Source organism: Carassius auratus, unplaced genomic scaffold (genome assembly GCF_003368295.1).
Source record: "Carassius auratus strain Wakin unplaced genomic scaffold, ASM336829v1 scaf_tig00216320, whole genome shotgun sequence".
Lineage (NCBI taxonomy): Eukaryota > Metazoa > Chordata > Actinopteri > Cypriniformes > Cyprinidae > Carassius > Carassius auratus.
Window position 1 is genome coordinate 39245 of NW_020528506.1, and position 22906 is coordinate 62150.

Genomic DNA, 22906 nt, shown 5'->3' on the forward strand with positions numbered 1-22906 from the left:
AGTGAGAATCTGGAGGGGGGTGACACTGTTCCTGTCAATCACCTATAGCATAAAGAGACCCTGATTCTTTTCCAGCACTGTTTTCTTCACTGTTGTTTAGTTATGTGCTCGGGTCTTGGTTATTGGATCACACTGCTTCATATTTCATTACTGCTATAACTCAATCCCCTGATAAATGTGTTTAATAATGTTTTTAATCTAAGTCAGAGACAAATACACAGCGTCTCCCCTAACAAGAGAGATGTTTTTTCATTTGTGTTCAGTATTCCTCAGAGCCAGAAGAGTTGTCATTACAAGAAACTATAATGATTTTTTTTCTATAATGCACAAACAGATATACTGGCCTGGTGGCCTGATGGCTGCCCATGTATTTTAGATTCCCCAAAGGAGCAAATAGAGAGAGGAAGAGGATGCAGTTTCAGATTTCTCTGCAGTGAATAACTGCACAATAACCAAAAATAAGCATGCAATAAGACTGGTGGGAATATTGTGTTCATGTGTCTCCACTGTCCAGAGCTGTAAGTTAAAGCTACTTATAAAAAAGACACATAGTGCCTTTCTGTTAGCATTAACATCATCAGACACGGCGCTTTCTGACTAGGTGGCCTTTTACACAATTCGTCAAAAGAGCACAATGTGAGGTAGTTCAAATTTAGGAAAGGCTTTCTGTTAAACTAAGCATGATGATGTTACTGATGGCTTTAAGCACTTCAATCAGTTTGTTTAACCCTTTTCAAATAATCATCAATAAAAAGAGCATTAAAAATTAATTAATTAATTTTGCTAAGGGTGCTATATGAGAATGAAGGAATAAATGTTAATTAATGAATTAATAAATGTGAATTTATTTATTGAAAATAAATGTAAATTTAATATTAGTATGTGCATTTCTAATAAGGATTAAAATAAATGTAAGAAAATCAGTAAAAGTAATAAAAGTCGTATATTAAGACTCATGACTTTCAAATCTTTTGAAGTCATGGCCTAATGGTTAGAGAGTCAGACTCCCAATCGAAAGGTTGTGAGTTCGAGTCCCCAGCTGGCAGGAATTGTGGGTGGGGGGAGTGCATGTGCAGTTCTCTCTCCACCTTCAATACCACGACTTAGGTGCCCTTGAGCAAGGCATTGAACCCCCAACTGCTCCCCGGGCACTGCAGCATAAATGGCTGCCCACTGCTCCGGGTGTGTGCTCACAGTGTGTGTGTGTTCACTGCTCTGTGTGTGTGCACTTCGGATGGGTTAAATGAAGAGCACAAATTCTGAGTATGGGTCACCATACTTGGCTGAATGTCACGTAACTTCACTTCACTTCACTTCACTTCACTTCACTTCACTTGAATGAACGGCTATCGTTTGTTTCAGTGAGTACTGTGTACTCACGCATCTCAGTCAGCAGATGGCGCTGTTAGTTTGATGAATTGACTTCGGAATAGCGTTCAGTTTTGAAGGGAAATTATCATTTTAGTTTTGCCCTTAATTACAGAAAAGACACTTTTAATTTTCCGCCTATATTAATACCAGCACGAAAATACTAAATAACGTGTCAGCTTTAACAGGACGCCAATGTAGTCGACTGAGTAGTGTATTGATTTCAACATTGAACTGGAAATCCAATCCAATCTTCCTCCCAATGCCGGGGAACACGCACACACACACACACACACACACGCACACACACACACACACACACACACACACATCTTTTCCAGTGTAGAAAATAGTATTTCACTCACCCAAGCCCCCCTCCTCCCACCCACTCTCTCTTCTCTCTCTTATTCTCCTGTTCATATTATGTGCAGAGGAGCACAGAGAACACAACCCGTGCATTTCACACGGACATCCAGAGAAGAAGACAGACTAGTACAGAGATGCTACAGTAAACTGACATTATAGTAGCCACGCGTCTTCCTTACCGCATTTACAGTCCAGATTTACACGAGAAAAAAAAGTTGGCAAGAGAGACCTTGACCTGCCTCGCGACCTTTTTTCATCTGCTTTAGAAAGTGGAAGGCACCAAAGCCATGCTACAGAGAAAGTAAGTTTCCTTTTTGTATTTTTAAGATAATCAACTCCCAAATGTGCTGAAGTCATGGCAGCGCTAAGGCGTAAATTTGGAGAGGACTACCATGTGGTGAACACGAACAGAGGCGCGTCTTTCCCGAGCGCGCCGGTCAAGAAGAAGCGCCAGCGTTTCGTGGACAAGAACGGACGCTGCAACGTCCAGCACGGGAATCTCGGCGGAGAGACCAGCCGCTATTTATCTGACCTGTTCACCACGCTGGTGGACTTGAAGTGGCGCTGGAACCTTCTCATTTTCATCCTCACCTACACCATCGCCTGGCTGGTCATGGCCTCGATGTGGTGGATCATCGCATATATCAGAGGGGACTTGAATCATGGCCATGACGCTTCGTACACTCCGTGCGTCGCCAATGTTTACAACTTCCCGTCGGCGTTTCTCTTTTTCATTGAAACCGAGGCTACCATTGGCTACGGTTACCGCTATATAACTGAGAAGTGCCCTGAGGGCATCATCCTGTTTCTGTTCCAGTCTCTGCTGGGCTCCATAGTAGACGCGTTCCTCATCGGCTGTATGTTCATTAAGATGTCCCAGCCCAAGAAGCGCGCGGAGACGCTCATGTTCAGTCAGGACGCGGTGATCTCACAGCGAGACGGAAAACTCTGCTTAATGTTCCGCGTGGGCAATCTGAGGAACAGCCATATGGTGTCCGCGCAAATCAGGTGTAAACTCATAAAGGTGAAAACACACACACTGCACACGCACAGCTCTGCTTGGCCTTTAGTTTATCTAATTATTACAACACAAAGACTATAAATAAAACCATAAGTAGTTTAGACTTCAGTCTCTATTTAAAAAATAATTTTCTTTAAAATTTGACTGCAACAAAAATGTAGTACATTTATATTAAAAGCTGGCGGCAGCTGTTTACAGAACATTATGGGATTGCTGTATTTCACAGTTTCAATTGTTCCTTAAATTAGCCAAATAATGTAAATCCCAACATATTTATTTACGTATCCCAAAATTTACTCTCTAACGATGTTAACAACAATACTAGATAGCATAATATAAAGACAGCCTTCCATTAAGAACACACATGAAACTCAAATAATTTAATCAACTAAACACCTAAAATGCCACATAAAATTCTCAAATATAATACAGAACAAAGTGTCATTTAAAGGCTTGGAATTAAAATAATGTGCTTTACATTTTATATAAATATATAAAGAAAAAGACAATATTTTACTGACTTACAGTAAAGTGACTTACAGTTAACAAATGAACAGGATTTTACAAATAACAGTATGGTTAAACAAATTGTAGCTTGTCTTTAAACCACCAAGCTGTTTAACAACTTTTCATTTACATTTTCATTCATTCATTCATTCATTCATTCATTCATTCATTCATTCATTCATTCATTCATTTGCAGGTTTTTATTATGTGCCAAGATGCAATACTGAGATTATATTCACTAAGTATTTGATGTTATTGTTGCTGTCAGTATATGTGCAGTTACGGTGCACTTTGTTTATTTTATTATTTTTATTTTATTTTACTTTAATACTCTTAAGCTGTTTAGAATTGTTGTATCATTAAGTTTTATCTATTTATTATTATCTCTTTTTTTTTTTTTTTTTTTTTTTTTTTTTTTGGTATCTTTTTAAATATGTTACGTGATGTACAGCAGGCAATGGAATCCATTTGATTGTCAGAAATTTAATGAGTTATAGTGGTGATTCCCATAGCAAAGTTTGTCTATGAACAATAGTTAACATGAGTACTAAGTGGTGTGGTGGCACTGAACCATAAGCAGAATGTGCGTCCGTAGTGGAAATTCATATATTTATACCAAGCTAACAATATGTTCTTGTTTTTTAAATTGTGTAAAACATTGAACTTCAGAAATATCAGAAAATAATTTTAATATCACAGAGTTATTATTTCCATTTCTTCTTACCAAGAAAACAGGAGGCTGCTTACAAATATTTTAATCATTTTTTGCAATGCTGGAATCAGTAATGTGTAGGAAAAACTCTTGTCTGATTAATTTCTTTCATATTGTCATTCTGTTAAGGTTTTTTTTTTTTTTTATGCTAGTGTATGGATGCATGCCAGTATTAATATTTATACATTTTAGGATGGAGCTACATCTTAAAATGTCTTATTGCTGGATCAGTCTGGTGTTTGCAAACCCCTGAGTGTTCTTTAAGGGAACTGCATGGGGTTTGTGAGTTGATAAAAAGCTAATAATTATAAAAAAAAAAAATAATAAAAAAAAAATTTATTAAATAAAAAATTGTAAAACAAAAATGATCAAAATAAAACTTAAAAATAACTAATTTCTATGTTTACCTGCATATCCTGTGACCATTAACAGACATGTTAAATTATTAAAATAGTAACTTTTCATTTTATACTGAGTTTCTCTAGTCATAAGATCTGAATTTTTCCTCAGAAATGCACTGTCATCTTTCACAGAAAGCATACCGAGCAAAGATTTTTCAGAATATGTGACAATCAAGGGACCTATGAAATGTGATTTAGCAGAGAGTCAGTACAGCTGAGAATTTGAGGCGCGCGGGTGCCCCTTTCACAACTGATTACCAGTTACATGAAAAGGCTTGAAATTTTATTATTGTAATCTCGACATGGACAGCCATCATCACAGCTGAACAAGATGAGATTACAGTGACAAAAGGCTCAGATAAGAGAGTTTTACAGATGGCTAACTGTGCCAACATCTAACATCTGTCACTTGTAACCAGTGACATTTAAACCGACCTGCTCGCTAATTGGAAGGCGGTTCCACATCAGCGACATTTCTCTCAGTTTTAGAGGGTTCGTTCCAAAATGCAAAGAGAAAAGACAATGTCTCTGGGTTTTGAGCCCATAAGCCTCTCTAAGACTCCTGCGGGAGCTGAGGTCACAGCCAGAAAGATGTCGGAAAATTTGCATTTGCACACTTTTGAAGGAGGATTTTTTGTGGCTTACAGCCTCATGCAATGACTTTCAAAGCCTTAGAAAATGTAGCAGAATAATTTGCAGATGTGCACGTGAGAGCACTGCTAGAGCTGTACGAAATATATTCTGAGGGGGAGAGGAGTCGCTCTTGTCAATGGAAGCTTTTTTCTAAGGAGATGCTTACATAACAGCTCTAGTAGAACCATACTATGTGTTCTTACACTGCGCTTTGATGCTACTGTGTGAGTGAGTGAGTGAGTGAGTGTGTCTGTCTGCTGTTTCATATCAGCTCAGTCAACAGAAAGGCTTAAAATGAAATGAATAAGGCATGGAAGCTGACACAAGGACGACAAACTCACACAATAGGATTTCTTCCTAGTAATTGATAAATAGGACTGTCAGTCAAAGGCTGCTGATACGGTGAACAAAGAGGTCAGTGTAATAAAACTGAACTTTTATGGCCGATATGCTTTGCAATTGTGTGATCATCTGAATCTATTCTATAAAATAATGTTAGAATAACTGATCTCAGCCTGCAGAACAATTATAGAGTTAAAAGCTGGTGAATATTCTTCAAAGATATGGATGAATGACCTTTCAGGCCCACTCCAAAAATCTTTCGGGGAGCTTACACTAATTATCTAGTGCCAAGTGAATGCTGTGATTGATTAAGAGTCTTTGGTCAATGGCGTCTGGCTTAATGAAGCAGACTGTCAGTTTAAGCTATGCTGAAGTTTTTCTCTCAATGAAAAAAGAAGAACCAGGGGAATAGAGTATAAACAGGGAAGGCAGAGTAAGTTAGTGAGAAATAGTGAAAGATAGTTTGCCAGAATGGTATGAGGTTGGGACGGCATCAGGGAACACAAACAAAATTGACAGGGAGAGAAAGAGAATTGGACTTATTGGAAGTAAAAGGGGGTAAAATAAAGAAGCAGAAAACCGACTCAATAAAAAGAAGAGAGTGGTGAAATGTGAACATAAATTGGAAAGAAAACATTTCTCTCTCTCGCTCTCGCTCTCTCATATAACCCTAAATCTTTTCTCATCAGTATTTTTTTCAATGTGCTTCAGGGCTATTTAAGCAGCCAAGAGTTTTTTTTTTTTTTTATCTTTAAAGATCCCACAGCCAGAGCACAGAAGATGTGGAATATGAATACAAAAATAACTTCCATAGTTCTCAGAAAAATTGTAGAAATGAAGGGGTTACAGAACAACTATAATAAACAAAATATATAAGATAAAAAAAAATAATAATAATAAAAAAAAAAAAAAAAAAATATATATATATATATATATATATATATATATATATATATATATATATATATAATAGCACTAGCTGGATGTGCAGGGGCTTGCTTATACAATAAATGTTGAAGGAGGCTACTTGACACTTAAGAGCACTTAACATGTACCTATCTAATCTGGCATTGCTTTCTGTGTTTTAATCATACAAACCAGCTCTCACTCTTTCTCTCTCTCTCCATCCTGCCAATTTTTTTGTTAAAGCCGGCATATCCAGTCCATTTAGATTCAGTCGCCCACACACGCTCACACACACAGTCTCAGTCATTCCCAGTCACCTTTTGTCAGATCATGTCTCCTCATGTCGGATAAACAAAGCAGACACATCTCAATTGTGCTTTGATTATACTGATCATGCATTTATAACTTTTTAATTATAACAACTGTGAGATGCACACTGAAAGGGGCACACTTAAATGTTATGATTGAACGTGAAGGTTTACAGTGGATCTACGACATATGGTGTGGTGTTTTGTAAGAGCGTGTGTGTGTACATCATTCACTGGAGATGCAAGTAACACACTGGAGACAGTCAAACCAGAAGGACCATCTCTCAGTTCATCCTACATTCTCTCTAATAGGCAAATATAGAGACATTGCACTACCCCTAAAATTCCTTTTAAAGGGAGAGTCAGTAAAAATGTTCTTAATGTCATTATTTACTCGCTTTCATGTCACTGAAAACATCATGCTATTTTTTATATAAATTAATGACAGAATTACCTATCTCTGTATTATTTTTTGCTTGTTCTATTGCTAATTGCTCCTTTCATATCCTCTAATTTGAGAGAAGCTTCAGCATATTAATTTTTCCCAACTTTCTGTTGTATCTTCAGTTTCAAACAAATGAAGAGGTATCTATAACCTTCCTCTCACCTAATTACAGTTCTGAGTCACTGTCTCTATTGTTTATGAATAGATGAACAGAGAGAGGGTAGAGAGAAAAGAAAAAAGGACAGATAAAAAGAGCAGAAAGATGAAAGGAGACAAAGATCGTTATCATAAGGGACAAAAAGGAGAACATACAAGGCATGAGTTGATAGAGAGTGGGAGACAGAGACAGAATTCAGCCTTGTGTTTCAGGAACACACAAGAGCATTCTAATGCAACATGGTAGAAATGAGGAGCAATGAATATCTCTCCATCTTGTGTGAAGGTCTGGGTTGAGTTGGGCAAGGAAACATGAGCAAGATGAGAGGAAATTTGACAGTACTTACCACAGTATATAGAATAGAATAGAAAAGAATAGAATACAATATTGAACACATGATTATACCACAAAATATATATAATAGAATAGAATAGAATATTTGCCACTTGAGAGTACAACAATATGCATAGAATAAAGCAGAATAAATTAGAATAGAGTAGATGACACTTGAGAGTACCACAATAGAATAGAACAGAATAGAAAATAATAGAGGACACTTGAGAGTACCACAATATTAATAGAATAGAATATAATATAATAGAATAGAATAGAATAGAATAGAATAGAATAGAATAGAATAGAAAAGAAAAGAATATTGGACACTTAAGTGTACCACAATATGCATAGAAAATGATAGAATAGGATAAGATAGGATAGGATAACTAAATTAAATAGAATAGAGGAGAAGACACTTCAGAGTATCACAAGGCTATAATACAGAATATATATATATATATATATATATATATATATATATATATATATATATATATATAGTGGCTGTGAAGATAAATGTGCACCATTTATTGTTTTGATCTTTCATTCAAAAAATTATTAAATTATTCAAAACTGATCATTGAAGTAAAACAATTGAAAATGGTTGGAACATCTCATTATGAAATAAATGCTTTCTCTAGTTCACGTTAGCCACAGTTATTGGCATCCAATTATTGCAACGTCCTTTTCCCAAGATAACAGCTCTGAGTTTTCTCCTATAACGCCTGAAGAGTTTGGAGAACACCTGACAAGAGATCAGAGACTATTCCTTCATCCAGTATCTCTCCAGATCCTTCAGATTCACTGCTCCATGTTAGTGCTTCTTCTCTTCAGTTCACTCCACTCATTTTCTACAGGGTTCAGGTCAGAGGACTGGGACGGCCATGGCAGAAGCTACATTTTGTGCTCAGTGAATCATTTTTGTCTTGATTTTAATATTTATTTTGGATTATTGTCCTTATGGATCCAACTAAAGCCCATTATAAGATTTCTAACAGAGGCAGTCAGGTTTAGATTCTTAATCTTTTTGTATTTGACTGAATATGTGATGCAATGTATCTGAACATGACGTCCTGGACATGGGGTACTTTTTTATCCCTGTTTGTACTAAACCCATTTGCTGCTCAAAAGCCAGTGCCATTTTAAGTTCCAGTCGTGTCTGACAACTGAATATGCTGGAGTTTGTTTTTGGATGAGCAAGGAGAATATTTCTTGAACACCTCGTGAACAACATGTGGGCTCTTTGATTATTATTTTATTTAATTTTGTAAGGCTTTCAGACAAAAAGACGCAACTAATCTCTGCAATTATCACGCTGTGATCCTTGGAGAGTCTTTGGCCACTTAAACTCTCCTTCTCACCATGCATTAGGACGATATACAGGTGCATCTCAAGAAATTGGAATGTCATGGAAAAGTTATTTATTTCAGTAATTCAACTCAAATTGGGAAACTCGTGTATTAAATAATTTCAATGCATACAGACTGAAGTGGTTTAAGTCTTTGGTTCTTTTAATTGACATGATTCTGGGTTAACATTTAACAAAAACCTTCCAATTCACTATCTCAACAAATTTGAATACTTCATATTTTTTTGTGAATTGTTTGCCTTCTGAAAAGTATATTCATTTACTCTTCATGTACTCAATACTTGGCAGGGGCTCATTTTGCTCAATTACTGCCTCAATTCAGCATAGCATTGAGGTGATCAGTTTGTGGCACTGCGGAGGTGGTATGGAAGCCCAGGATTCTTTGACAGTGGCCTTCAGCTCATCTGCATTTTTTGGTCTCTTGTTTCTCATTTTCCTCTTGACAATAGCCCATAGATTCTCTCTGGGGTTCAGGTCTGTTGAGTTTGCTGGCCAGAAAAGCACCGCAACTCCATGTTCGTTTAACCAACTTTTGGTGCTTTTGGCAGTGTGGTCAGGTGCCAAATCCTGCTGGAAAATGAAATCAGCATCTTCAAAAAGCTGGTCAGCAGAAGGAAGTATGAAGTGCTCCAAAATTTCTTGGTAAACGGGTGCAAACTTTGGTTTTCAAAAAACACAATGGACCAACATGAGCAAATGACATTGCACCCCAAATCATCACAGACAGTGGAAACTTAACACTGGACTTAAGCAACTTGGGCTATGAGCTTATCCACCCATGGTTTCCAAATGAAATGCAAACTTGCTCTCAATCTGAAAAGAGGATTTTGGACCACTGCCAACTGTCCAGTTCTTCTTCTCCTTAGCCCAGATAAGAAGCCTCTGTCAGTGGTTGTCTCCTGGACAACTGTCAGATCAGCAGTCTTCCCCATTATTGTGTAGCCTACTGAACCAAACTGAGAGACCATTTTGAAGGCTCAGGGAATCTTTGCAGGTGTTTTGAGTTGTTTAGGTGATTGGCATCCTCCGTCACCATATTCTAATTTGTTGAGATGAAGTGAATTGGTGGGTTCTGTGAGCAAAGAACAGGAAACGGAGGCTACAATTCGCACAGGCTCACCAAAATTTGACAATAGAAGATTGGAAAAAGTTGACTGGTCTGAAGAGTCTAGATTTATGCTGCTACATTAAGATGGTGGGGTCAGAATTTAGCGAAAAGAACATGAAACTATGGATCCATCCTGCCTTGACTCAACGGTTCAGGCTGCTGGTGGTGTTGTAACGGTGTGGGGGATATTTTCTTGCCACACATTGTGCCCCTTAGTATGAATTGAGCATTGTTTTATACACCACAGCCTACCTGAGTATTGTTGCTCACCATGTCCATCCCTTTTTTGGACCAAAATGTATTTTGGATGCTTCAACAAATTCTACCTGATGCTCTGATGTCACATGAACTACCTGAGTGGCCACAGGCTCCGTGTGTCTCTGCTTTCTGTGAAGTGACTGTTGATTTTTTTTAGGAATATAACCATTTTGCATTTGTGATGCCACAGGACAGATTGGCTCTTGCTGTTTTGAGGGCTGTTTTATCTCCTGATCTGAATGCTTCATCCCTGGTCTTTAGCAGCCCACAAACCTCTGCTGTCATCTATGGCTTTTGGTTTGCATGTGTGGTGATGATCTTGGTAACTGTCACATCAGCAGTGCCCTTTTTTTATATAAGCACTCACAGTTTCAGTGTACTCCTGCAGGTCTGTGAGGTTGTTGTAGGTGGCTGCCTCTTTAAACATGGTCCACTCTGTGCACTGAAAGCAGTCCTGTAATGTTGAGGTAGCATCATCTGGCCAAACTGTGATGAGTTTTTGAACCAGTTTGGCGAGTTTCAGAAGTGGTCTGTATGCTGGAACACTGTACACTTCACAAACTCCACCAGCGATGAACAGTGTTTTGTCACTTACCAGACAGTGCTTTGTCTCTGTCCGCTCAGTAGCAGGGAAGTCCGTGCAGCTGAGTAGCAGAGTCTGAGATGTTGTCGTTCAGCCATGTTTCAGTGGAAACAAACACACAACAATCCCTTGTCTCATGCTGTGTGGACCTACTGAGTTGAATAAAGTCCAGTTTATTTTCCAGAGAGCGAACGTTTGAGAGCATGAATTATGGAATTTTTTGCGATAAGGTGAAACTAACAGACATAAAAACACAGTTTTTGGGACCCGGAGTAGCCACTGTAACCAACAGCGCCACCATCGTGGAGTTGAAACACATAATCATTCTCACATTTTATGAGTTTTAAATTACATTTATTTAGGGATGATAGAAACCCATTCACATTGTACGATTGAATATTCTTGTCTAAACTCACACAAAATGATCGTAATGATAACAAAGTGCTGAATGTGTAAGCAACCTCATAAAAGCTGAAGAGAAACCCACTCCCACTGCACTTCAGCTGGATCTGTTTGATCTCATTTAGCGTGTCTTACTGCGAGAACAGATGTTTTCTGTTGTGGAGACAGTCACATGTGTGCTGTGATGAATTAGTTAATTGCTGATAATTTGATTACAGGGACAGGTTTTGACTCAGGTTGACTGTGTGAGTGTGTAGTGTGTAAAGGTCTTTGTGTGCCGATCTTTTGTGAGCATAAAGGTCTGTTTTAAATTAGTTTGTGTGTGTTTATGCTTGGCAATATGTTTGACATGAATGAAAAGGTTTAGAATTGCTTATAAGGTTCATGTACATAACCTCAAATCACTTGAGTGTATGTTCATAGGACACGGGCATGCTGGGAGATATTTATGCCTTTGTATGAATATGTATGCTTTGGTGTATTGTGTATGTGTGTGTTGCATGGCTGGCAGTGATGTGTGAAATGTGAGGTGGACAGCATGTCATTTGTCTTGTCACTGACAGGCGTTGGCGACATGTGACCCAGCAGTGATACAGATAGATGAGTTTATTACGGAGACACACAGGGGTTATACGTGTATGACCTTCAGCAGTATAAGATACCCACTAAGAGGTGCACATTACATTGTCTGTATAATGCATGTGCATTTTATTGAGTAATTCTACAAAGAAGAAGAGAGAGAGAAAAAGAATGCAGAAGCCAATTTGGTTTGGTTTGCATGTGATTCTGAGTAGAAACTGAGTAGAGAAGTATTGCATAGAGTAGAATAACTCCTATGAACATATATGCACTGTTCTAAAGAGTTCTATAGAATTTTATATTTAGTTTGAGAGCAGATAGATAGATAGATAGATAGATAGATAGATAGATAGATAGATAGATAGATACATAGATACATAGATACATAGATAAATTGGCCACAATTATTGGCACCCCTAGAAATTCTTATGAGTAAAATATTTCTGAAGTATATTACCATTCATAATTTTTTATTTTAAGCACACCAGGGTGACTAGGAGCATGAAATTGTCCAGCCATGACTTCATGTTTCACAGGATTATAAATATGAGGAACACAAAGTCCAAATACCCCTTAATCATCCACCAAAAGGAGTAAAGCCAAAGAATATAGTTCTGATGTGCAGAACAAGATTGTTGAGCTTCACAAAATAGAAAGTGGCTGTAAGAAAAGAGCTAAAGCACTGAAAATCACAATTTCCCCAATCAGGGCAATAATTAAGAAGTTCCAAACAACTAAATATGTAACAAATCTGCCTGGAAGAGGACATGTGTCTACAGTATACCACCCTAATGCACAGTGAGGAGGAGAGTTTTAATGGCTAAAGACTCTCCAAGGATCACGGCTGAAAAATTGCAGAGATTAGTTGAGTCTTGGGGTCAGAAAGTCTAAAAACGAGTCACTACATCACCACATGTTAGTCAGGAGGGTTTCAAGAAATATTCTCCTTGCTCATCCAAAAAAAAAAACTGGTATTTCAAAAGGCACTGGCTTCCATGGTCAGACAAAACAACAAAAAAGAGCTTTTGAACAGCAAACCCACCAGATTGGTTTAGTACAAACAGGGATAAAAGTACCCCATGTCCAGGATGTCATGGTCAGATACATGGCATCACGTATTCAATCAGATACCCAGAGATAAAAAATCTAAACCAGACTGCCTCTGTTAGAAATCTTATAATGGGCTGTGGTTGGATCTTTCATTAAGACAAAAATCCAACACAAATATTAAAATCAACACAAAAATGGGTCACTGAACACAAAATGAAGCTTCTGCCATGGCCGTCCCAGTCCTCTGATCTGAACCCTGTAGAAAATGAGTGGAGTGAACTGAAGAGAAGAAGCACTAACATGGAGCAGTGAATCTGAAGGATCTGGAGAGATTCTGGATGAAGGAATAGTCTCTGATCTCTTATCAGGTGTTCTCCAAACTGTTCAGGCATTATTGGAGAAAACTCAGAGCTGTTATCCTGGGAAAAGGAGGTTGTAGTAATTTGGTGCCAATAACTGTGGCTAACGTGAACAAGAGAAAGCATTTATTTCACAACAGGATTTTCTACATCGATAATTCTTTGAATGAAAGATCAAAAGAATAAACAATGCAGATTTATTTTCACAGCCAGATTTGCTCATATTTACCAAGGGTGCCAATTATAGTGGAGGGCACTGTGTATACATATATATATATATTAAATCTGCTAAATGCATACATTTTAATTTAATTTTTAATTTAATTTAATGTAGAAAAACTGCTTCAACAAACAGTTAAACTAAACTGGGATAATAGTTAGCAATATTACTATTTATCTGTATATTTCATCAAATAAACTCATTAAATAAATCTTGGTGAGCAAAGAACAATAAACTATTAACTATTAAAACATTACAACAATCTTTCCCACCCCAAATTTTTATTGCTCCTCATGGGCTGCCTTCCATTTTTAAGTCTAATCAAATTGGCACTACAAGTAATTTCAACGTAAACTACATTAAACTGAAGGACAAAATAGCTGAATTATGTATTGTAACTTAAAGCATGAAGTTGGAATTGGTTAAATCAACTGAATGTGTTAAAGTAGTGTGAAAACATATATTGACATGCATTTGTTGATCAAACCATTTTATGGTGTTACGTAAAACAGAATAAAATATACAATGTCATATTTTACTTTTTTTGTAGAGTTCAGTAGAATAGGATATATAGATTACATGATAAATTTCTATCTTAGAGTTTAATTTAGGCTGTAGTATTACCCTGTTAAGTGTAAAAGTCCCATCTATTTGCTTGTGAGTACCCCGCCCCCCCTTCCCTCCCCACAGCTCTGCTGTCAAAGCCACTGTGAGTCAGCGGAAGGCAAAGCAGTGAAATCCCAGCTTTTATTCATCCATGCACATGACTGAGTCAAATGGATGGCTGCTGGTACCTGCTGCAGAGGAAAGAGGTTTCAATCCACCTCCTCCTGATTTCTCTCTTCTTTAATACTCTCTCCTTTCTATCTCTCTTCCTCTTTCCTGTGGGATATGAAGAAGAATGACAGGTTTTATCTGGCAGCTCTTTAGTCTACAAGGCACACATAAACACACAGATAAACGTTCAGTCACATAGATGCATTCAAATGGCCATTTGAATAATAGCTTTTTCTCTTCAATCACAGAAGTGCTGTTTTTAAGATTGCTTTGGCTCTGTCTAGCTGTGTGGCTTAAAAGCCAATGGATACTGAATTAAGACAAGTACAGCCTTTAGCTTGACATCAATCAGCGTTAATGTAAGCATTAGAGCTCATCAGACCCATGCATCTCATCACTTTACATCTTATTCAAATTAAGGAACTTGCTCATCTTAAACAGTTTATCACTGCTGCCCACTGTCATTTGGTGTGAATGTGTGTATTTAGCAGTGTTATCCTGAAATGTTCAGGAAAGACCATGTGTACGATTTGCTGGTCTGCTTCTTGAACATAGTAATCTGTCTTTTCAAGCTTAATTTAAAGAGACAGGAGTAAAAAAAAAAAAAAAAAAAAACATTGCCTAGATTTAAGAAGCAGAAGAAAGCAACAGAACGTTTGTGTTTTAATACAGCCTGGTTTGAAAATAGTGTAATCCCATTCATACTCAATACAACAAACCTTCCAATGAACCCCACATCATGTGTACAACAATGGTGGCTTCAGTCTCATGAATTATATATTTTATTTACATGCCCAGGAGGAAACTGAACATCAGAGAAACAATCAAAAGCAATGCTGACAGGTTTGAAAAGGAGGTGATGTTCTTAAATATTTCAGTATCTCATTGGTGTGATTATCTATTTGTCCCAACACTTGTGTTCAAAATACATTGGGAGGAGAACTCAGGGCATCATCCCAGTATCCTCTTCCTAACAGCCCAAAAATAGCAAAGATCGCATTATGTTTAGTAGGCATAAGTACCCTGTCCAGGTTATTAATAACGGCGGTAACACTTTAGTATAGGGACCAATTCTCACTATTAATTACTGTAGATGCTTAGTAGCATGCATATTAAAGCATATTGGCTGTTTTACAAAGCATATATTCTGCATGACCATATTCTACACCCAAAGCTAAACTTAACTACCTTGCTCAGTATTAATAAGCAATAATTAGGAGTTTACTGAGGCAAAAGTCGTGGCTAATAGTTAGTCAATGGACCTTAAAATAAAGTGAGAACATAACTACAAGTGCTGGTCATAAAATAAAAATATCTTCAAAAAGTTTATTTCAACTAAGAAAAAACCCAAATTCAGTATCTCATAAAATTCGAATATTGTGGAAAGGTTCAATATTGAAGACCCTTGGTGCTACACTCTAATCAGTTAATTAACTCAAAACACCCGCAAAGGCCTTTAAATGGTCTGTCAGTCTAGTTCTGTAAGCTACACAATCATGGGGAAGACTGCTGACTTGACAGTTGTCCAAAAGACGACCACTGACACCTTGGACAAGGAGGGCAAGACACAAAGGTTCATTGCAAAAGAGGCTGGCTGTTCACAGAGCTTTATTTCCAAGCACATTAATAGAGAGGCGAAGGGAAGGAAAAGATGTAGTAGAAAAAAATTTGTACAAGCAATAGGGATAACCGCACCCTGGAGAGGATTGTGAAACAAAACCCATTCAAAAATGTAGGAGAGATTCACAAAGAGTGGACTGCAGCTGGAGTCAGTGCTTCAAGAACAACTACATACAGACGTATGCAAGACATAGGTTTCAGCTGTTGCATTCCTTTGTCAAGCCACTCTTGAACAACAGACAGCATCAGGAGCATCTAAAGACAAAAAGGACTGGACTGCTGCTGAGTGGTTCAAAGGTATGTAAGGTATTTCCTTTGGAAATCAGGGTCCCAGGGTCTGGAAGAAGAGAGGAGACGCACACAATCCACGTTGCTTGAGGTCCAGTGTAAAGTTTCCACAGTCAGTGATGGTTTGGGGTGCCATGTCATCTGCTGGTGTTAGTCCAGTGTATTTTCTGAGGTCCAAGGTCAATGCAGACGTATACCTGGAAGTTTTAGAGCACTTTGTGCTTCCTGCTGCTGACCAACTTTATGGAAATGCAGATTTAATTTTCCAACAGGACTTGGCACTTGCACACAGTGCCAAAGCTACCAGTACCTGGTTTAAAGGACCATGGTATCCCTGTTCTTAATCGGCCAGCAAACTCGCCTGACCTTAACCCCATAGAAAATCTATGTGGAATTGTGAAGAGGGTAATGTGATATGCCAGACCCAACAATGCAGAAGAGCTGAAGGCCACTATAAGAGCAACCTGGGCTCTCATAACACCTGAGAGTGCCACAGACTGATCGACTCCATGCCACGCCGCATTGCTGCAGAAGTTCAGGCAAAAGGAGCCCCAACTAAGTATTGAGTTCTGTACATGCTCATACTTTTCATGTTCATACTTTTCAGTTGGCCAAGATTTCTAAAAATAATTTCTTTGTATTGGTCTTAAGTAATATTCAAATTTTCTGAGATACTGAATTTGGGATTTTCCTCAGTTGTCAGTTATAATAATCAAAATTAAAAGAAATAAACATTTGAAATATATCAGTTTGTGTGTAATGAATTAATATAATATACAAGTTTGACTTTTTGAATGGAATTAGTGATATAAATAAACTTTTTGATGATATTCTAATTATATGACCAGCACCTGTATTTCCCAAAGTTTTCCCAAACAATTGAAGTTCTGTCAACATTTACTCACCTTGATATCATTCCAAATCTGCAGGAAGAAAAAAATGAATATAGAAGTCACGTGCCTTTATTTGAATTGTTTAAAAATAATGTTAAAGCTGATAATTTGATAGTTTGGTCTGTTGAAAGGAAGAAAGGAAGTCACACTGGTTTGGATCAATAAAGTATGAAACATTTCATTCTGGCATGAGCTAAAAAAAAAAAAAAAAAAAAAAAACATTAAAAAATTTTAAAGTATAAAAGTATAAAAGTATAAAATAAAAATAGCATAAAGTAATGGCTTTAAGTAACTTGTAGCTGACTATAAGATATTTATGGTAAAATAACTATTATGATAGTAATTTAGATAAAAAATGGTTACATAATAAGAGCAATTGTTATACTATCACCTTTAAAGTGACATTAAAAATTAAAAACATATTGATAGCTGGAACTCAAATTAATACGCCTGAGTTAAGACCATGGTAAAAAGTTAAATTTAACTAAAAAAAAAAGTAGGTATATACTACCATTCAATAGTTTTTCAATAGTCTCTCGTGCTCACCACGAATGCATGCTAAACTATACTGTAAAACAATAATGTTGTGAAATATTATTACAATTTAAAATAACTTTTTTCTATTGTAATGTTTTGACATGTAATTAACCTGTAAGCTGAATTACTCCAGTCTTCAGTGTCACGTCATCCTCCATAAACCATACTGATATGCTGATTTGATGCTCAAGAAACAAATTATTATACATTTTGTAAACAGTCGTGCTGCTTAATATTTTTGTGAAAACTGTTATCCTTTTTTAGGATTCTTTGATGAATAGAAAGTTGAAAAGAACAGCATTTTCTCCAAAATAAATGGTACTTCCCAGTACTAATTACATTACACACAGTTTTTGCCTTGCTATTTCTTTACTGCTTGGCAGAAGCTTTTTTTTTTTTTTTACTGTAAATGCTACAATATTTTAAATAAACTTAGCTACTGACACACTACTACAAAAAAATTGTCAAGTTAACGCTACTAATTTTTTGGGAGAGCAAAACCTGTCCAGGAAATACTAGACTGATATAGTGGGGAATGCAAGACAGGAGTGCTGCTAAATAAAAAGCAGTATGCATGTCGATTTTTGGCAGGGATGTGTGTGTGTGTGTGTGTGTGTGTGTGTGTGTGTGTGTGTGTGTGTGTGTGTGTGTGTGTGTGTGTGTGTGTGCAACTGGATATAGGTAGTTGGTGTGATACGACTTCACGGTGGAATTGCTTCTTGTGGGTTGATAGAGAGTTGAGTAGACACTTAATGCAGCTGCTCCAGAACCTCTGTGTGGGTGAAGGTTGTTTATCCGTGTGTGTGTGTGTGTGTGTGTGTCTATGGGTGGGATGGTGTGATTTCAAAAGTATGTTTATATTCTCTCAAGAGGTGTAAATGTGTGCTGAGGTGAATCTACTGTATGTGTAGAAATGTGTAAGTGGTTGAACAAAGTTTTACATCATCATCAAAACTGTATATCATCTTTGAACAATTAAATCACAGTTAACACTCAATAAGGTTTTTTTTGCTGTTGTTGTTGTTTTTTTTTTATGTGTTAATTTTTCATGCTGCAATCAATATAACCAATTAATGGATAAACCAGCCTTACTGGTTACTGGATCAATTTCACATTAAAGCCTTAATCAAGTCAATTGGCAATGCAATACATCTGATCGATGTAGGGCTAGTGGCTCTGGCACAAAAAACAAAGACACACCTGCTATCACATACTGACAGACATATTTTCAGAGTTTGATCTTTGTGTGTCGTCTCGTGGTGAAATTTCCCTCACTGTCTCAGATTTTTTAGCCTAGCCAAGAATGTGTTTGCAAGAGAAAGTACAAGACCAAGAGAGAAGGAGCAATAAGAGTGAGATGGAGAAAATAATGGGGTAAGAGAGAGATAGAGAAATGTCATACTGTGTCTGTATGAGCATTATTAAATTTTTCTGCTTGGGCGCACTGGATGTAGGAGTTATAGGCCCTGTCCAGCAAGCCTCCCCTGCAACCAGAGTTCAAACTCACCTAGCAACTCGATAGATTCATCACATCATATTAAATAAATATTCATCTTACATGCCATATTGGCTTCAGCTTACTGATCAGCTGATTTCAGATATGGATTTGAATCAGCTATGAATCAGACACTTCGGAGAGGTGTTCTCTTCACAGATGAATCCTGGTTTTCACTGTAGAGGGCAGATGGCAAACAGTGTGTATGGCATCGTGTGGGTGAGCGGTTTGCTGATGTCAACGATCAACTGATCAGCTGATATCAGATATGGATTTGAATCAGCTATTAGCTATGTACAGACCTGACAGTCAGTTAACAAAGGTGTGCAGTTTAAGCTCATTTGGATTTGTGTAATGTCTAAAGATGCAAATATGTCTGATTATATATAGTATATCAACTTTTATTAAGATTGATTACTAAGATTAATTATTAAATATTATTAAGTCTATTTTACCTACAAAGGTTGTATTTATTTGATCATTAATACAGCAAAAACAGTATATAATATTGTAAAATGGTACTAAAAATAGAACATTTTAAATGGTATTTTATTTAAATATATTTTAAATGATTTTTTTTTCCTGCGATGGCCAGGATACATTAAATTGCTCAAAAATGAGTGAGAAGACATTAAAAATGTGACAAAAATTAATATTTGTATTTTAAATAAATGTTGTTCATTGAACATTTTATTTATTGAATCATGAAAAAATATATAATTTTCCCACACAAAAAAATATATATTAATAATTGAGTGCCAATAATAAATAATAATAGAGCACCAAATCAGCATATCAGAAACAAAAGTGTTGTGTTTATAATTTTGTTCAGTGAAATAATAAAATACATTTAATTAAATTCAAATAACTTTAGAACATTAAAAACTACAGGGAGGTTAATCAAAAGAAGAAAGAAGTAAGAATAAAATTACAATTAAATTCTAAGTTATCTTCCTTTCACCTGTATTTGCTCTATTTAGGGACTGTAAAAGCTTCCCCAGTTTTGTGTAGTTTAAATGGAATATGATTCCTTCTGGAAGCTTTTAATGCCTCATCGAGCTCCAGTGTTTTAAGTAATGTGCCTATTTATAAAGGGTTTTTGGTTTACATCCCATGAGGCTGTTCTACAGCTGTAAGGCCCTTTGGAGATGATCTTAGCCTAAACAGCTCCAGTAAGACCACTGCACTGAGAGATGATGATATGGAGACTTGGAAGTGAGAGGACAGCCGCTGAATGTAAGAGTGCTTCCGTTCCACTTGGTATTCAGAGCAACATTTTAAAGAAAATAATTATTGTGTGCAGCTTCATCCGTTGCCTTTCCACACACAAACACAAACGCTATATGTAGAAAGACACAACCCTCATGCTGGAGTTTCCTCCTCTACTTTAGTTTGACATCGTCCTGTAAATCATCTGGTCTTACATTTCCCTAGCTTCCTGAACAGCCACTCTTTATCATCTTAAATCATGGCTAAAATGACACAGTGCTTTGTAAGCATTTTCTTATCTCACCCCAGCCTCCTCCTTTGCTCCGTCTGTGTTTTATTTCACTGTTCTGAGCACTCATGCTTGTCAGAATTCCCCATTCACTCCTTGCCAGCCACAAACACTCTTTCTCTCTCTCTCCACTTGCCTAAAGCGAAATATTTCCCTCACACACTAAACAGCATAAATGTCTCCCTCAATTTCAATATATTCTGTTATTTCGGGTCTGATTACCATAAACTGTATACAGCAGAAAAAATGTAAGTATACATGCTGACATCCTTCTTTCAATTTCCTATTTCCATTTCCATCTCCATTTCTCACCATCCTTGATTAACTTTTTTTTTTTTTTTTTTGATTGATTGTTACTGCTGTAATTTGTCTGGGATATTGATGTTTTTGATGTTGATGATGACTTCCCTGTCTCTCACCAGTCTCGTCAGACCCCGGAGGGCGAGTTCCTGCCGTTGGATCAGTGTGAACTGGATGTGGGCTTTGGAACAGGCGCTGACCAACTCTTCCTAGTCTCTCCCCTCACCATCTGCCATGAGATCAATCCCAAGAGCCCCTTCTTCGACCTGTCCCAACGCTCGCTCATGAACGAGCAGTTTGAGATCGTCGTCATCTTGGAGGGCATTGTGGAAACAACGGGTGGGTAGCATCTTTCACTCCAATCTCCATTTATTTACAAACAAAATCTGGCTTAACACAATTGTTTATTTACAATATTGCTCAATTTTTTTTTTTTATTAGTTTTCATGTAAGAAATATGAGTAACACTTTACAGTATGGTCCATTAGTTAATGTTAGTTAATGCATTGACTAAAAATAAGTAAATGTTTGTTAGAGTATTAATCTTTGTTAATATAAGTTAATACAAATACAACTGTTCCTTGTTAGATCATATTTATGGAAGTCAGATTCCAGCACACAATAAAGAAAATTAAAAAGTCACTTTTTATTTCAAAATGCATCACACAATTGTGATTTTTTTTTCTCTCTGAATTCTGACATCTCACATTTCTGTTTTGTGTTTTCTGCCACAGAATAAAATAAAAAAGGTAATTGTGACTTTTTTCTTTGATTTCTGAGTTGTATTATTTTCCCCACTACTAATTAAAAAATGTAACAGCAATGTTTTTATTTATTTGAAGAATAGACAGGAACTAACTGCATCTTCAAAAGAGTCCAAAGGAGTCCGTAGACCAAAAAAAAAAAAAAAAATAGAAATAGAGAGAATGGGTAAAAAGACTGTACACTCTGCCAAAAAAAAAGTTATCAAAAGCAAGATAAAATTTAATATAGATTTTGTCATATTGATTTTATCTTGCATTTGATAACTTGATTTTTCTTTTATCTCACAATTCTAAAATTATTATCTCTACAAAATATTGAGAAATAAGCTCAGAATTTAGATAAATCTGAATTATGAACTAAAAAGTCAGAATTACCTTTTATTTATTTATTCACTCATTCATTTTTTTATGGAAAAAAAGATCTTCAAAGATGGTATGAATTTCGAAAATCAGAAATTTAAGCATGTCTGCATAAATATTCACATTTTTTCTGCTGTATGAAATGAATGGTAGTCACGCCCAAAATAACAGATTATATTAATAAATGCTTTAAAGTTTTATATTGTTAGTTCTTTTTAATGAGTGTTACCAAATGATCTTAACATTATCTAAAGAAATGCTCTAATGCTCTTTTTTCACATTTGTTTTTGTAATATGCATATAACATTTCTGACAAGAACAAAACAAATGTGACAATGATTTTCTCAAGATGTGTTCTCTGAAAACAAGTCTCATGCAAATTTGCTTCCCAAGTAAATTTATCTTGTTTTAATGGCAATGAGATTTTAATGGAAAACATAACACGATTTCTAATTAAGAAATTTTTTGCAGGGTGAACATTTGTCATCATTCATTTTCATTTATCAAATCTAACTGAACATATCACTTTTCTCACACGTTCTTTGTACTTTACTTCATAAACTGTGAATACTCCTCTGTATTCTTCCTCGCACCCCTCAGTCTGAATGGATGCAATAGGTACACAGTCAGGTCAGCAGTGTCTTTCTGATTGCATTATCAGGCCTGTGCTGTTAGAGGCGCCTTCTGCATAATACATTTGTTTTTTTGTTTTTTGTTTTGTTTTTTTCAGTCACATGCTTGTCATTTTGATATGTGCTACAAACCTTGCTCGAGTTTGATCTGTTCCTGGTGTCTTTTATGCTGGCAGAGTGCGAGGAAGTGAAGTAACTGAAGAAGGCAGGGTGGGATTTTCTTTTGAGAATGTGAGAGTAAAAAAAAGCGAGAGACTTCTTTTTCACTGTACAAATAAACAGAAATATAATTTGAATTTTCATTTCCTGTCT

The 22906-nt window shown here is 36.5% G+C and overlaps 1 protein-coding gene across 1 annotated transcript in view; it reads left to right on the top strand.

Annotated features, from left to right (window-relative positions):
• Positions 1–1740: 1740 nt before the first annotated feature.
• The window catches only part of LOC113097496 (G protein-activated inward rectifier potassium channel 1-like), a 30576-nt gene continuing 9410 nt past the window's right edge, over positions 1741–22906 (top strand). Inside the window, exons 1-2 of the mRNA XM_026262712.1 lie at positions 1741–2758; positions 20961–21177. Coding sequence (XP_026118497.1) covers positions 2090–2758; positions 20961–21177 — 886 coding nt within the window. The 5' untranslated portion in view covers positions 1741–2089. The remainder of the gene's footprint in view (positions 2759–20960; positions 21178–22906) is intronic.